Source organism: Stegodyphus dumicola, chromosome 6 (assembly GCF_044657685.1).
Source record: "Stegodyphus dumicola isolate Sdum_Otavi_A_Nest chromosome 6, ASM4465768v1".
Lineage (NCBI taxonomy): Eukaryota > Metazoa > Arthropoda > Arachnida > Araneae > Eresidae > Stegodyphus > Stegodyphus dumicola.
In genome coordinates, this window is record NC_140773.1 from 224,067,659 (window position 1) to 224,081,273 (window position 13,615).

At 31.7% G+C, this 13,615-nt stretch overlaps 1 protein-coding gene and 1 long non-coding RNA gene across 6 annotated transcripts in view; one reads left to right on the forward strand and one right to left on the reverse strand.

Annotated features, from left to right (window-relative positions):
* The window catches only part of LOC118193862 (protein trachealess-like), a 568,020-nt gene that overhangs the window by 209,894 nt on the left and 344,511 nt on the right, over positions 1 to 13,615 (reverse strand). The window contains exon 1 of one of the 5 annotated variants that reach the window (XM_035365024.2): positions 11,833 to 12,082. The exons of 3 other annotated variants lie outside the window; for them this stretch is intronic. In XM_035365024.2, the coding sequence (XP_035220915.1) occupies positions 11,833 to 11,963 (131 nt within the window). In that variant the 5' untranslated portion in view covers positions 11,964 to 12,082. Of the gene's footprint in view, positions 1 to 11,832; positions 12,083 to 13,615 lie in introns of those variants that run through there. One more of the 5 variants, XM_035365025.2, reaches the window with a different exon arrangement.
* LOC118193861 (uncharacterized) overlaps positions 12,227 to 13,615 on the forward strand; it is a 58,137-nt gene continuing 56,748 nt past the window's right edge. The window contains exon 1 of the long non-coding RNA XR_004759005.2: positions 12,227 to 12,490. This is a non-coding gene — a long non-coding RNA (uncharacterized LOC118193861). The remainder of the gene's footprint in view (positions 12,491 to 13,615) is intronic.

Below are 13,615 nucleotides of genomic sequence, written 5' to 3' on the forward strand. Positions count from 1 at the left end.
CAACGCGATTCTAAAAACTTATTCTTGTAGGAAGTTGTGAGTGGAAACAAGAATCGATAGGAAAAGGATTGGAAATTGAAATAACTGTTATAAAAGTAATTTATACCTTACAAGGTATGTAATTTTTTAAAAAATAAACAGCATAAGTACACGTAAAAATGTAACTTTTCTATGCTGATTTTTTTCATATTTTTAATCTATTACTTTTATATCCAACGTGTAACGTACACCCGTAAATTTCGATCTTTTTTTGGTGTTGAAAGAGCGCGTTATCGTCGGAATATACGGTACCTAGTCTGGATAATAAATATTTGGGTGCAAGGAAACCTGGGTGACACATGTAGTCTGTCTCTGCAACCTTTTCTTGTGTTTGAGCATTGGGGAATAACATCTTTTCCAAATACTCAAGAAAGATGGTTCATAACTTTGAGGGTTGAAGCCAAGAAAGAGCAATCAGTTCTGAACATTCGGCTGCAAAGGATGTTGCTAGCTGCCTAATGTTGCGAATTCTCAGAATGGAAACAAATATATTTTTTTCGGACATTCCAAAAGGAGGCTTCAGAACTGGGGGGAGGGGGAAAATTCTGCAAAGGAATAAAGAACAGTAAACCAGAGGCAACTTGGTTCGATTATTATAAACAGCAGTTAAACTAGCGGACGTACTCAATGGCAGTTAAGTTACATTGAGAGTAATGCATCCAACAACAGAGAGAACGACACCGCTGTAAACCTTCTCTAATTATTGATCTTTCAATGTAGCGAAATCGGGTGAAAATGTTTTGTTCCGTTGTGAGTTATTTTTATTAAAATCCTCATATCATTAATATCCGCTAGCGTATTTTACCTACATTCAATTTTAGTCGATTAAATGTGGCAAAAAAATTATCATAATTGATCAGAAATCAATGAAACAATTCGAAAAATAATCGATGTTCTGTGGTCACGTTCAATCGATCACAATCGAAATGAGTCGAAACAGTCGAAACAAATTCAGCTTTGTATATTGCTGTTTCAAAACAAATTAGAAATCGATGGAAATATGTGCTTTTATTTCCTCCTTAACTTTTAACATTAGAATCTTGAGTTGTGCCTTTCACATTGAGCCCACATTCCTCCAAAATTGTCCTGCCATTATATGTCCTTTCCTTTCTGTATTAGTGCATTCCTATATATTAGACTGATAGCGATAGGCAAAAATTTCACAAATCAAAATCGAAGAAACAGAAGATTTTTAAATTTCTAAAATATTGGCAAAAGTGCAATTTGAAGAAGCGTGTATCCATTCAGGCAGAGAAAATCACTTCCATAGACTGCCTATAGCAAACGCGAGCGATTTTTTTTTTTTTTCTTTTTTTTTTTCTTTTTTTTTTTTTAAGTCCAAAGGGGCTTTTTGTCCCTGAAGGATTACTGTTTTCGTTTTGTGATTTTGCGTCGGAACCCTATAAACGGCGTATCACTTTTCAAATCGTTGCCACCAAATACTATCGCCCTGTATTATATTTGAAGAAATTAAATAACGCAGAATCTGCATAAATGTATGTATGTTTCTAGCATTGTGATAAAACAATGGTACCTAGAGCCACCCAATTTTGAATGACGTCATCCTAATGCGAATATGGGCATCTGAAAGCCCAAATTTGAAATTTGGAATTTGTTTTATGATCGATTTCATATTTTGTAAAATGTTAACGAATTTTTGATTAACAAACTCAACAATTTAAAACCGAGCAATGACAAGACTCTACGGGGGGGGGGGGCATTTTTATCTCCAGCTCGCGGAATTGTGTATCAGAAATTCTAAAGATAAGTTCATTTAAAAATTATTTTGCGACATTGCTGTTAAACTGAATTTTATGTTACGAATTTATGAATTTGATGGATTAAGTGCAAAGAACATGATATTTAATAAATAAAGGTAACACACGAAATGTTAAAAACACGACCCTTTGAACGTAATTTAAAATCTAAAACCTTAACTCAGATTTTTTTTTTTTTTTTTTTTTACTTTTAATTTGAACTTTTTTTTTATGAATTATTAAAACAAATAATCAACTTATGGTCATCTTGTAATGTTTATAATTAATGATTCGCAATTATAATTAATGATTAAGTTATAATTAATGTTTATAATTAATTTATATTCAAATAAATGAACATTTTCTAACGTTATAAGAAATTTAAAAACCACTGCCTGTAAATGCTCATAAGAGTAAAAATAAATTATCAGATCCTGTTTAATTTTGCCTTATTTGTTTTTTCAAAGCGTCATGTACATCAATCTTATTTAATTTTGTTTTATTTGTACACAAAAGTAAGTTCATAAATTTTTTGTTTAGAGTTTTTATCGTTTTACCAAAGTAAAGATGTTTACGCAAAAATTACACGTGCCAAAATGCGCAAAATGTAGTAAAAAGTGTATTTATGAGATATATAAAATTTTATATGCAAAACTGTGACTCATAATCTCATCACTTATACAACGAATCACATTTAATAATTAAGAACAGTTAAGTGATACAAACACCGTAGGTTTCAATGTTAAAGTAAACCAGATCATCTCTACTGCTTCTTGCGGACACGTGGGCAGCAAGACGTAAGTCGTAAGGTAGGCCAACATGTGGGCCGTGACGTGTCCGCATGTTGTTGCAGACATGTGGGTGACGCGAGCTCCGCCCATTGGGTTAGTCTATCTCTAAGGTAAATGTTGTCAAGTTGTTGCCACCAAATATTATCGCCTTGTATTATATTTAAAGAAACTTAAAAAAGAAGAATCCACATGAATAGTAACATGCATTTTTATACATGTAAAACATTTATTTACAAACATACATTTAAAAATTATACATGTAAAACATTTTTACAATGTATGTTTCTTACATCGCGAAGAAATAACGGTACCTAGAGTCATCGAATTTTGAAAACCATAGTCGTCTACCCGTACATGAGCACTTGAGAGCCCGAATTTGGAACTGTTTTATTGTCTATTTCATATTTTGTAAACCTTTAACGAATTTTTGATTGAAAAACTTAATTTCAAAAAGAGCAGTGGCAACAACAAGGGATAAAACATTTTTAAAGCCAGGACGCAAGACCGTCTATTGGAAATTCTAAAGATATGATGCTTTTAAATATTCTTAGTCCAATGGTACGTTAGTCCAAATGCCCTCGAAACGTGTGTGTATATGTAAATATAAAAAAGGCCCTTTGGTTGTAATATAAAATCTGAAAACTTTTAGATTTTTTTATTGTATTTTACTTTAGATTTTTTATTTTATTTAAATATTTTTACAATTTTTTTCCCCTCTTTCCGTTCCCTTTTTGCAGTGCCATTTAACTTCTGTTTGTTTATTTTGTTAGTGCTATAACTTACTTATGTAAGCTTCGTGGTATTCCTTTAGGAACACGAGAAGATGGAATATTAGAGTTAATAGAAAGAAAGCCTGTATGGAAGACATTTTGTGCTAAATTGACTTGTATTCACGTTTCGAATGAGCAAAATCAAGAACGCATGCATGCGACCCACCGGTTTGCTGGATTTGAGTCAGCATTGAATTGCCAGGGATCATTGGGCTTATTCACTCCGCAAAATAAGTTGCACCGTTGAGCAAAATAAGTTTTAGCTATTAACGACGTTTTATACTTAATTTCTACTTCAAAAAAGTATTAATAAATGCTTTTAATTTATATTTTATTATAATTACATTAATAAAACCCTGTTTTACTGCTATTGGCTAATATTAATGTTTTCGGCAGTTTTGAACACCATTTGTCTCAGAATAAGTCGAAATGATTTGTCATAATTTTCCACAACAAAATACAAAATTTTAAACCTTTAAAATTCTAAATATTTAACGTTCGCCTAACGGCAAATTTAACGAAAAGATAAAAAAATCCCCTCCCAAAAAAAAAACACGTGAAAGCTTTCAGATTTTAAATTAAGCCCAAATGAGAGTTTTTTTAAAGTTTTGTGTGTTACCTTTATTTATTAAATATCATGTTCTTCGCACTCACTTTAACCATAAAATTCAATTCAATAAAACAGCAATACCACAAAATAATTTTAAAATGAGCATAACTTTAGAATTTCCGATTCACAGGCTCGCGCGCTGCAGGTAATATTTTTTTCGTACAATCGTGGCGTTGTACGCTTTGAAATCGTAGAGTTTGTTAATCAAAAACTCATAAATGCTTTAGAAAATATGAAATAGGTCATAAAACAAGTTCTAAATTCCAGATTTGTGCTTTCAGATGCCCATATTCGGGTGGAGACGTGCGTTATTCAAAATTGGGTGGCTCTTAATACCGTTGTTTTATCACAATGCGAGAACACAAACATACATTTATGCAAATGTACTTAAATATAATACAGGGCTGTAATATTGAGTGGCAACAATTTAAAAAGTAATTCAACGTTTATAATGAATCAAAGCAAAATGCCAAAACGATATTAATAGCCCTTTTGGGCTTATAAGGCAAGCTTCATTTTTGAACATCCTTGTTTAAGGACCTAATGCCGTTGACAGCATACAATGATACCTGCAATGTGGTGTTTCTTAGGCAGGTTTAGTTTATGAAGTTCACTACTATAAACATAAATCAAATTGGGCATGCTAATTGCAACTATCAGTTTTAATGTTAGGATACATTGTGTACATCAGTTTGTTCTTAAAAGTGCTGTGAAATGACAATAATTTTGAGAACAAACTGATATTATTAATTCGTTACAATTACAGCTAAATTGTATTTAACACATATTTCAGAAATTGTTCGAATCTCCTTACTAAAAAAACTGATTGCGGTAATGTAATGAAATATCAATTAATTAATAGTCAAATAATTTTGCTGCTTATTATGCTGATACAGCGTACCATACGTAAACGTAGAAAGGACATCCTGCCCGAGAAGATAACAAGGAAGTATACTGATAGAAACCCCAGAGTCAATTACATAGGAAAGGGGGAGGGAAAATGTATTTTAAAATGAAATACTTGCAAAATAGTAAAATAACGTTAATAAAGTTCTGTTATTTTTGTAAGGATTATGTTAATCTTATTAATAGTTAAATTTTAATTTCCTTTCTTGTCGATTCTTAACTTCAACTTACTACTTTCGACCAGATCGTAGTTTTAGAATCACGTCTGAATCCATAATGAAGAAGAGAAGTATTTAACCGAGTAGTTCTACTTGCTGAGTGAGAGAGTTACCAGGTATTCTGTCTGCAAGCGTCCGCCTTTTTAGGCTTCTCTCTCGTAAGCTATTATTACGCTCGGCCGTATTTAGGCCCTTGATAGCTTCGCAGTCGATTAACGTTAAGGGGCTAACTCGGTTAGAATCTTGATAGCTTCCGCTATACTTCTTTAGTTAATATTAGTTTTAGTTTAATTCTTAGCCTCTTAAGTTCAAGCCCAAGTGTCGGCTTTGATTGTACACTCCAAGACGGAGTTCTGTTAAATCTTACCTGAATAATAAAATGTTATTTACCCTTCCAACTTGTTGTTTCTTGTTGCACGAACTCAAGCGATTATTCGCTTTTCAGTATTTAAGATTCTTCACGTTCAAATGTAACTTAGCATTTACAAAGTGAGAAACTCTATAGTTTAAATACTGTGTTTTAAATTTGCCCTTCTTGATGTGTTTCAAACTTAAAAATTAACACCCGCAATTTCTTTTTTAAAATGAATATCTAACATTTTTACTTCCTTGTACGAAGTAAAGGAAGTTTGTAATTGCGAAAATTTTCGGGTATCATATTTCAACGAAAATATCTATTTTGACCGCTAACGAATGCAATTCGAAGATGTTTTTGCTTGATATATGTACGTAAGGACAGAATAAAAGATTCCTTTTCGGCAAACGAATTATAAAATTGAATTAAAATGGATTCAGAAGAGACCTTTTTCGTGACGTCTTCAAAGTGCATCCTCAAAACTTTTAAATTTTGTATATAGCATTATTATAACATGTAGTTGTGCACCTCCCTTTCTTGTTGCAATATAGGTATATAAATTTATATATACATACCCACTCTGTTACTCGGCTCTGTGAGCTCAGTTTTTTTATTTTTACATGTTGGTAAATGACGCATTTTTTGCTTTAAAAATAATTTGCGTTTTTCTTATCTTCCGGTTAAGGATTTTTTTGCCTTTAGTCAATCTGCATGCAATAGTTCTAAAATTATCAACAATTTAAAACTTGTTTAAGTGTGGCTGTGGCTTTTTTTTTTTTTTTTTTTTTTTTAAGCAGCTATATTTTGTGTACATTTGAAACTTAGCGGAATAGTGAATGAAGTCGTTCTGCACCTTCAGTGTCTTTTTTCCGAGTGGGGCCAAAAGGAATCTTTCAGTTTTGTGCACCGAAAATTCTAGTTTCTTGCCTGCCGGTCGAATTGCTTGTTTTTGCGTAAAAACTCTAATTTTTAACTCTAATTTAATTTTAAACTCTAAATTGTAAAAATTGTTCTTTTTAATTGTTATAACTGTATTTGGTGTTTTTTGTTTTTGTATATTAAAGATAATTAAGATATTTTGAATTTTTATGTATTTTTCCCTTTCCGCGAATTGAGAACTGAATTAATTGAATAAGAAATATATATGTAATGAAATTCGAGGAAATAAGTTTAAATGGAATGCAGGAAAAATGTGTATAATTCAATATTCTGCACGAGGAAGCCATGTGGACTAGACATCAGCTTTTTTAAAATGAATTTCTAACTTTTCATAGCTAATATGGCGCTCTTTCTATGCTCTGGCATCCGCTTTTATTTCTTACTAAAATATAAAAAGCTAAAAATTATTTCTTACTAAAATATAAAAAAAAAATAAATAAATAAATAAATAAAAAGCTAAACGTTGACATTTTTGATGGTAAGCAATTAACAAGAAATTTTATTTAGAGAGTAATGATCACATTTTCACTTTGATAAAAAAAAAAAAAAAAAAAAAGTTGTTTTTAAATTATAAGTGCACAGTTTTTCTTAGACGGAATAGCACTAGCGGTAGAATTTTCTCAATTTATTATTGACTTCCGGCAAGCATTGAAAGCTGAGAAGTGCAAAATAAAATGGAAATTTTAATTAAAAAAAAAAAAAAAAAACCTTCAGAACTGCGAACATTTTGACTAAATTTGAAAATTGAAGAAAGGACTTCTTTTTTAAAACTTTTTTTTTTGTACCACAAAAATAAATTTTATGCTTTTATCAAAAAATTATCTTTTAAAAATCTTTGTAGTTAAAAATAACTTAAACTAAATTCCAGGCAATCATGAGTCGGTGTAGATTGTAATATTAAAAGTGGAAAAAAAATATTAAGAATGTTTGAATTAAAACAAGATTTCTTCAGGCTAATGCATAATTTTTTTTCAAGTTTCAAAAATTGGATGAAGTGATCGTTTTTAAAAACAAATGTTGTTTTGAACTAAAAAAAATCTTTCCAATACTTTAAAAGAAAGGATATTCAATATAAATAAAAAACTAAAAATCTGAAGGATTTCAGATTATATATTACGCCCAAATGGCGTTTTTTTAACATTTTATAATTTTATTTGTTAAATATCATTTTCTTCGCACTTAACCACATAAAATTCAGTTCAGCAGCAGTATCACAAAATATTTAAAAATAGCACATCTTTAGAATTCCCAATACACAAATTCGCGCGTTGGCCAAATTGTTGAGTTTGTTAATCAAAAATTCGTTAAAATTTTAATTCATTACAAAATTTGGAATAGATAATAAAATAAATTCGAAATTCAAAATTCGGGCTTTCGAGGGCGTTCGGTTGGATGACTACATTATTCAAAACTGGATGGCTGTAGATTTATTTATTTGGTTTCTTTAAATAAAATACATGACGATTATATTCGGTGGCAACAGCTTGAAAAGTAAACCAATGGAAAAAGTTAAATGATGAAAAATGCCGTTTTCTGACCTGACTAATAGCCCTTTGGGTCTAAGACGCCTTTGGGGCTACATAGTATCTTTTAAAAATCTTTTTTTGCTAAAAAAATAACTTTAACTATCAAAAATATAACATATTTAGTCTTTATTCAATGCATTCATGAATCGGTTTAGATTGTAACATTAAAAATATAAAAAAATATTGAAAATGCTTAAACAAATTTTCTTCAGGTTAGTGCATACCTTTTCCGTAATTTCGAAAACTGGATGAAGTGGTTGTTTTGAACTCAACAATAAATTAACTTTTCAATACTTTAAAAGCAAAGGATATCCAAAATACAATGCTCAGTTTTGTACAGATTTACATGAAAAATTATTTCTTAAAATTCCAAGTTAATTAAATCACTAGTTACGGAAATCATTTGGGTCCTACATTAGAGACATTATTTTCAGAATAATACAAATAAATCGGAATCACGATTTTTGTATCTAATGGGATGAGGAGCACTTTTTGCCTTGTAATCTTCCCAGATATTCGAATTTTTTTAAAAAAAGCTTTTATAATAACCTTCTACGCATGCAAATTACAAACAACTAGCGGAAGTACCCGATGGCAATTAAGTTAAATGGAGAGTAATGCATCTAACAACAAAGATAATGTTACCGCTAAAATCCTTTTCTAATAACGATGCAAAAAATACGATTCATAGCCATACATTTTTCACTCTGATGTGATATGGAACTTACATAAAAAATTTCGATACAAAAATAAACTAATTCTCTGTCATTACATCCGAAAAACAATGGGACGCTATTTTTAATCATTTTCGTCTTTCTAATCAAATGGTCGTAAAAGTTCAAGTTCCATTCATTTCACCTATATTCAATTTTAGTCGATTAAATGCAGCAAAAAATGGATCATAATTGACCAGATATCAATAACGCGAACAAACAAACAGATATTCTTTTTTACATATAAAGATTTTGCACAACTTATAAATTTTTGATTAACAAAGTCTACGATTTGAAAGAGAGCAGTGGCAACACATTCCGAAACAAAGCATTTTTATCTCCAACGTGCGAGACTGTTGCCACTCAGAAAAAGGAGTGCGAAAATGAGTGTTTTCGGAATTTTTAATTAATATCTCGGCTGATTAAAGCCGTACGAAGATGGGAGCAGTCGAAATGGCTTCCCACAAGTTTTAGGAATCGGGGAACAATGCATTTAATGTCCTGCAATGCTATTTTTATTTCATTGTAAAACTTCGAAATTTTTTATTAACAAACTCTACGATTTGAAAGCGAGCAGTGGCAACGCTTCTCGAAATAAAGCGGATATTCATCTCCAGCGTGCGAGACTGTTGCTACTCTGAAAAAAATGAGGGTGAATATTGGCGTTTTCAGAGTTTTTAATTAATATCTTTGATTTTATCTATTAAAAAAAAAGGTGGAGGTCGACCTTTCCCAAGACTACGATATGAATTGTAGAAAGTTTGGTGACGATAACTATAGTGGTGATTGAGTTAAATGCGAACAAACAAACACACACACAGACATTCTTCTTTATATATATATAAAAAAGATCTTGCCCTGAAATCTTTAGTATAACGCACAACCGTCTGTAGGATTCTGCTAGACCAATAATATTTCACTTTTCTAAAAGTGACGCCTTCATTAAGAAATTAGTTTTTCCCCCAAAAACACTTTATGCACCTTGTAAATGAAAAAAAGTTAAAGTATCATTTTCCAACATTAGTTTCACTATATAATAAAAACTCCATCTATCAGAAAAATTTTAGCATGTATTCCGGGTGGCAAATCGAATCTGAAAACTTCAGATTGTGGTCTAACACATTAAAGAATAATTTATCATTTAATAAATAAAAAGAACACAGTTTTGGCCAGTTGTAAAACTAAACCATCGCTATTAAATGAAAACATCAAGTTTGAAAACTAATTTTAGTTTCTATATTTTTTCTATTCTTTTTTTGATGTAAAATAGAGTAATTCAAAACACATAAAAATATAAAAGCCCTCACAACGGTCTGAATAAAATAATGTGTAGACAGATATAATTTTCTAGTAGATTATTTAATATATCAGAAGCTGAAATTCTAACTATGTTTTCAGCATTGGAAAACAATAGTTAGATTTCTATGAATTGAATTAACTTATATATATATATATAATCAATATTACTTTAGTATATATATATAATTTATTTCCTAAACAATATTGAATAATTGATTATATTATCTCCTAAGTTTAATTAATCTTTCAAAATATCTTTCAAAATATAACTTACCAGTATGGATTCCCTCTTTTAAAATAATTCTACTTTAATTAAACTTAGGAGATAATATAATCAATTAATCAATATTGTTTAGGAAATAAATTATTATTAACTAACTTTGCAGCAATTGCGCAAGTAGTAGTAACTTGTTTTCGCACTAAATGAATTTAAGATCATACAACATTATATATATATATATATATGGCATGTATATAAAATTAATAAAATTAAAAGGAAAAGTCGGAACTTAAATGATAGATTGTAATTTCTTCCCTATGAAGGCCCTAACCAATTCTTTCTCATTGTAACTCGTAACCCAAAAAGAGTACATTAAAACTGAAAAGAAACTTCAAATACGTATACAAAACTGAAAATAATACAAAACACAACACTAAACAAAAACTATGTATTAATCTCCTCTGTTTAACGCTTCAAACATAACTTGTCAAGGGAAAAGTGTTTTGAAGCCTTAAACCAATTTGATTAATGAGTTCCAAATACATGTTTCGTTCCTCTGAATCATTTGAGATACAAAACCGCTATATTCGAATCAAATCTTCATTCTAAAACAACATTTTAGCGGCTCTCAAATGATCAGATGTTTTTCCTACATGTATTCGCAACCCCAGGACTACATAATAATATACAAATGTAGGAAAACAAATAAAAACAGGAAAAAACAAATCTGAAAGGTTTCAGATTTTAAATTCTGTTCAAATAGGTGTTTTTTTAACATTTTGTATGTTATCTTTATTTATTAAATATCATATTCTTCCCACTTAAAACATAAAATTCAGTTCAAGCGCAATATCGCAAAATTATTTTAAACTGAACATATCTTTAGAATTTCCGATACCCAGTCTCGCACGCTGGAGATAAAAATGTTTATACTTTAGGGCAAATTGCCCCTTTGGACTAAAAATTTGTATAGCAAAAAAAAAACTGAAAAAGCAAAATGTTTAAAAAACCGAAAAAGGCCAAACGGACTAATTGCAATTATATACATGAAAGGGAAATCCTGAACTGTATTCTAAACCAATGGAAGAGAATAATATCTTGTTGCAAATTTTACTAAGAAATACAGATAAAATATTGTTTTTAATGTTTCATTTTATCACACTGATTAATAACACATTATTATAATAAAGATGAAGGGCCTTTTTCAGGACTTGTTAAAGTATAACATCGTCTGATATTTTTTTTTATTATTATTATTATTATTATTATTTCACACGAACAAACTTTCACTGAAAACTATTGTAATGTTTCGAAATATTAAACAATGCTGTTTTTAGAATATTTCGAAAAACGCTTGCTATTTCGTTGGAGATTGGAAAGCAATAGTTCAGCACCACTGTCTGAGGCGATAACCGTACTTTCATGATTTTTGTCTTCAGCGACAGAAGGCCTCACTTATCTTTGGGTAAAAGAAAAACAACTGTAAAGTTACATTTACTTTTACTAATATAAAGAAATTTTAAACAGCACTTCCGCATGCTCTTTCTTCAAGAACGTCTTTTTAATTTTCTGAAATTCCTATTCTGATTGCGTTAAGCGTGTCTTCACGAAAATGATAACTCAGAGCAGTTGATAAAAATAAAAATAAGCACAAACAAAACCGCCCAATGCGGTCGTTCTTTTACTTACCACGAATGGGTAAAGGGCGGCTGCCCGGCGGCGAAAGCTGCGTAGTGTCCCGACAAATCCACTGGGGGTCCTGCTAAGTGGTGCGGGTCCCCCAGAGTGGGGGCCCCGTGCTGGTGCCGCAGCATTAGCATCCTGCGGCCGCAGATTCTCGCCCGCCGGCAGAATTCCGATGAGGCATAGGCCAGACGAGGGGGAAAGGCCGCCGTGCCAACGACGTGCGGCCGCAACTTTAACGGGATGGGCGTTCTATGTGATGGGGGTGGACGGAACAGCCGCGACCGACACCGGCTTCGGCGGCGCGCGCCGCAAGCCACCTGATAGGCTCCCGGGGAAGGAAGTGCTCAAGGGTGGGGTGTGGAGAGTTTTCCGAGTCGGAATCTCGAACGATTACGTAAGTTCGATGTGGTGTGGTCGGCGCCCCCCCCCCTCTCACCTTCGCATAAGGGGGTAATGTGCTTATTTTGACGAACACAACCCCCTTCCCTCACCTAAGATTGCGGGGACTTCGACAGGGTGATAAAAGTGAGGGAGGTGGTTTCTACAGTAGTGTCTGTCTTCTTGCTTTTTCAAGAGGAGGTCCGCCGGCTGCTATTACCTTTCTCTGTCGGGGGGTGGGCACAGTATCTTGCCAGAAAGATACTTGGTTGCCGAACGAAAGGTAAGTTTTCTTTTAATTTCGAACTAGAAAATCCGGTCATTTTGTTCCTTACAGAATCGTTTTAAAACCTAGCTCCGTGAGATTTTGATTTCGGGTGTCTCCAAGACAGTAAATGATAGAAGGTGGGAATTTTTCGTCATTTATAAAATCATCTCAGATTTTAATTTTCTCTTGCATACTGGTAATGCAAATTACGAAATTTCTTAAATGACAATAACTGCATGATCAACTTTCAAGTCATTAAGAAACATAAAATAGCAACTCATTTTCATTTACAAGACCTCGACGTTAGTATTTCCCGGTCAAATTATGTAATTAGCGTATTTCTTGCAATTTTCTTTAAAGTTTGCCTTTTTTGTTTTCTTTAGTTTCTTCCTTATTTTTCTTTTTCCTAAATCCTGATATTTAATTTTCTAATGAAAGGATAAATAGTTACCGTCGCCCAAGACCAAACCTTGACGAATTCTTAGTCAAGAACATTACTATTCTTACTTAGGAACATAACTGAATTGGATTATTTCATCATATTTTGTAAGAAAATATATAGTAATCTTTGTACAGGAAGTCCGAAAACAGGAATCCTTATTCTAGAACATAAACAATACTAAAACAAAGCGTAATAATATAAAAGAAGTGTCCACAAGGTTGAAATCGTTTGAGGATAACATCAAAAAAACACTCTGAGTAAGATTATGAGAGCTCAGGGATTTGGAAATGCAAAAATTACGGGTAAAGAAAACAATTTTGAGGAAAAAAAAAAAAAAAATCTGAAAGTTTTCAAATTGCATATTACGCCCAAAGGGGCTTTCTTTTCAACGTTTTGTGTGCTACCTTTATTTATTAAATATTATGTTCCTCGCGCTTAAACCATAAAATTCAATTCAACGGCAATATCGCAAAATAATTTTACAAGAGCATATCTGTAGAATTCCCGATGCACAGTCTAGCAAGCTGGAGATAAAAAAATGTTTTCTTTCCTTTTTTTTCTGTCGTACAGTGTTGTCATTCCTTGCTTTGAAATCGTTGAGTTTGTTAATCAAAAATTCGTTGAAGTGTTACAAAATATGAAATCGATCATAAAACAAATTCCAAATTCAAATTAGAATCTACATGCCCATATTCTGT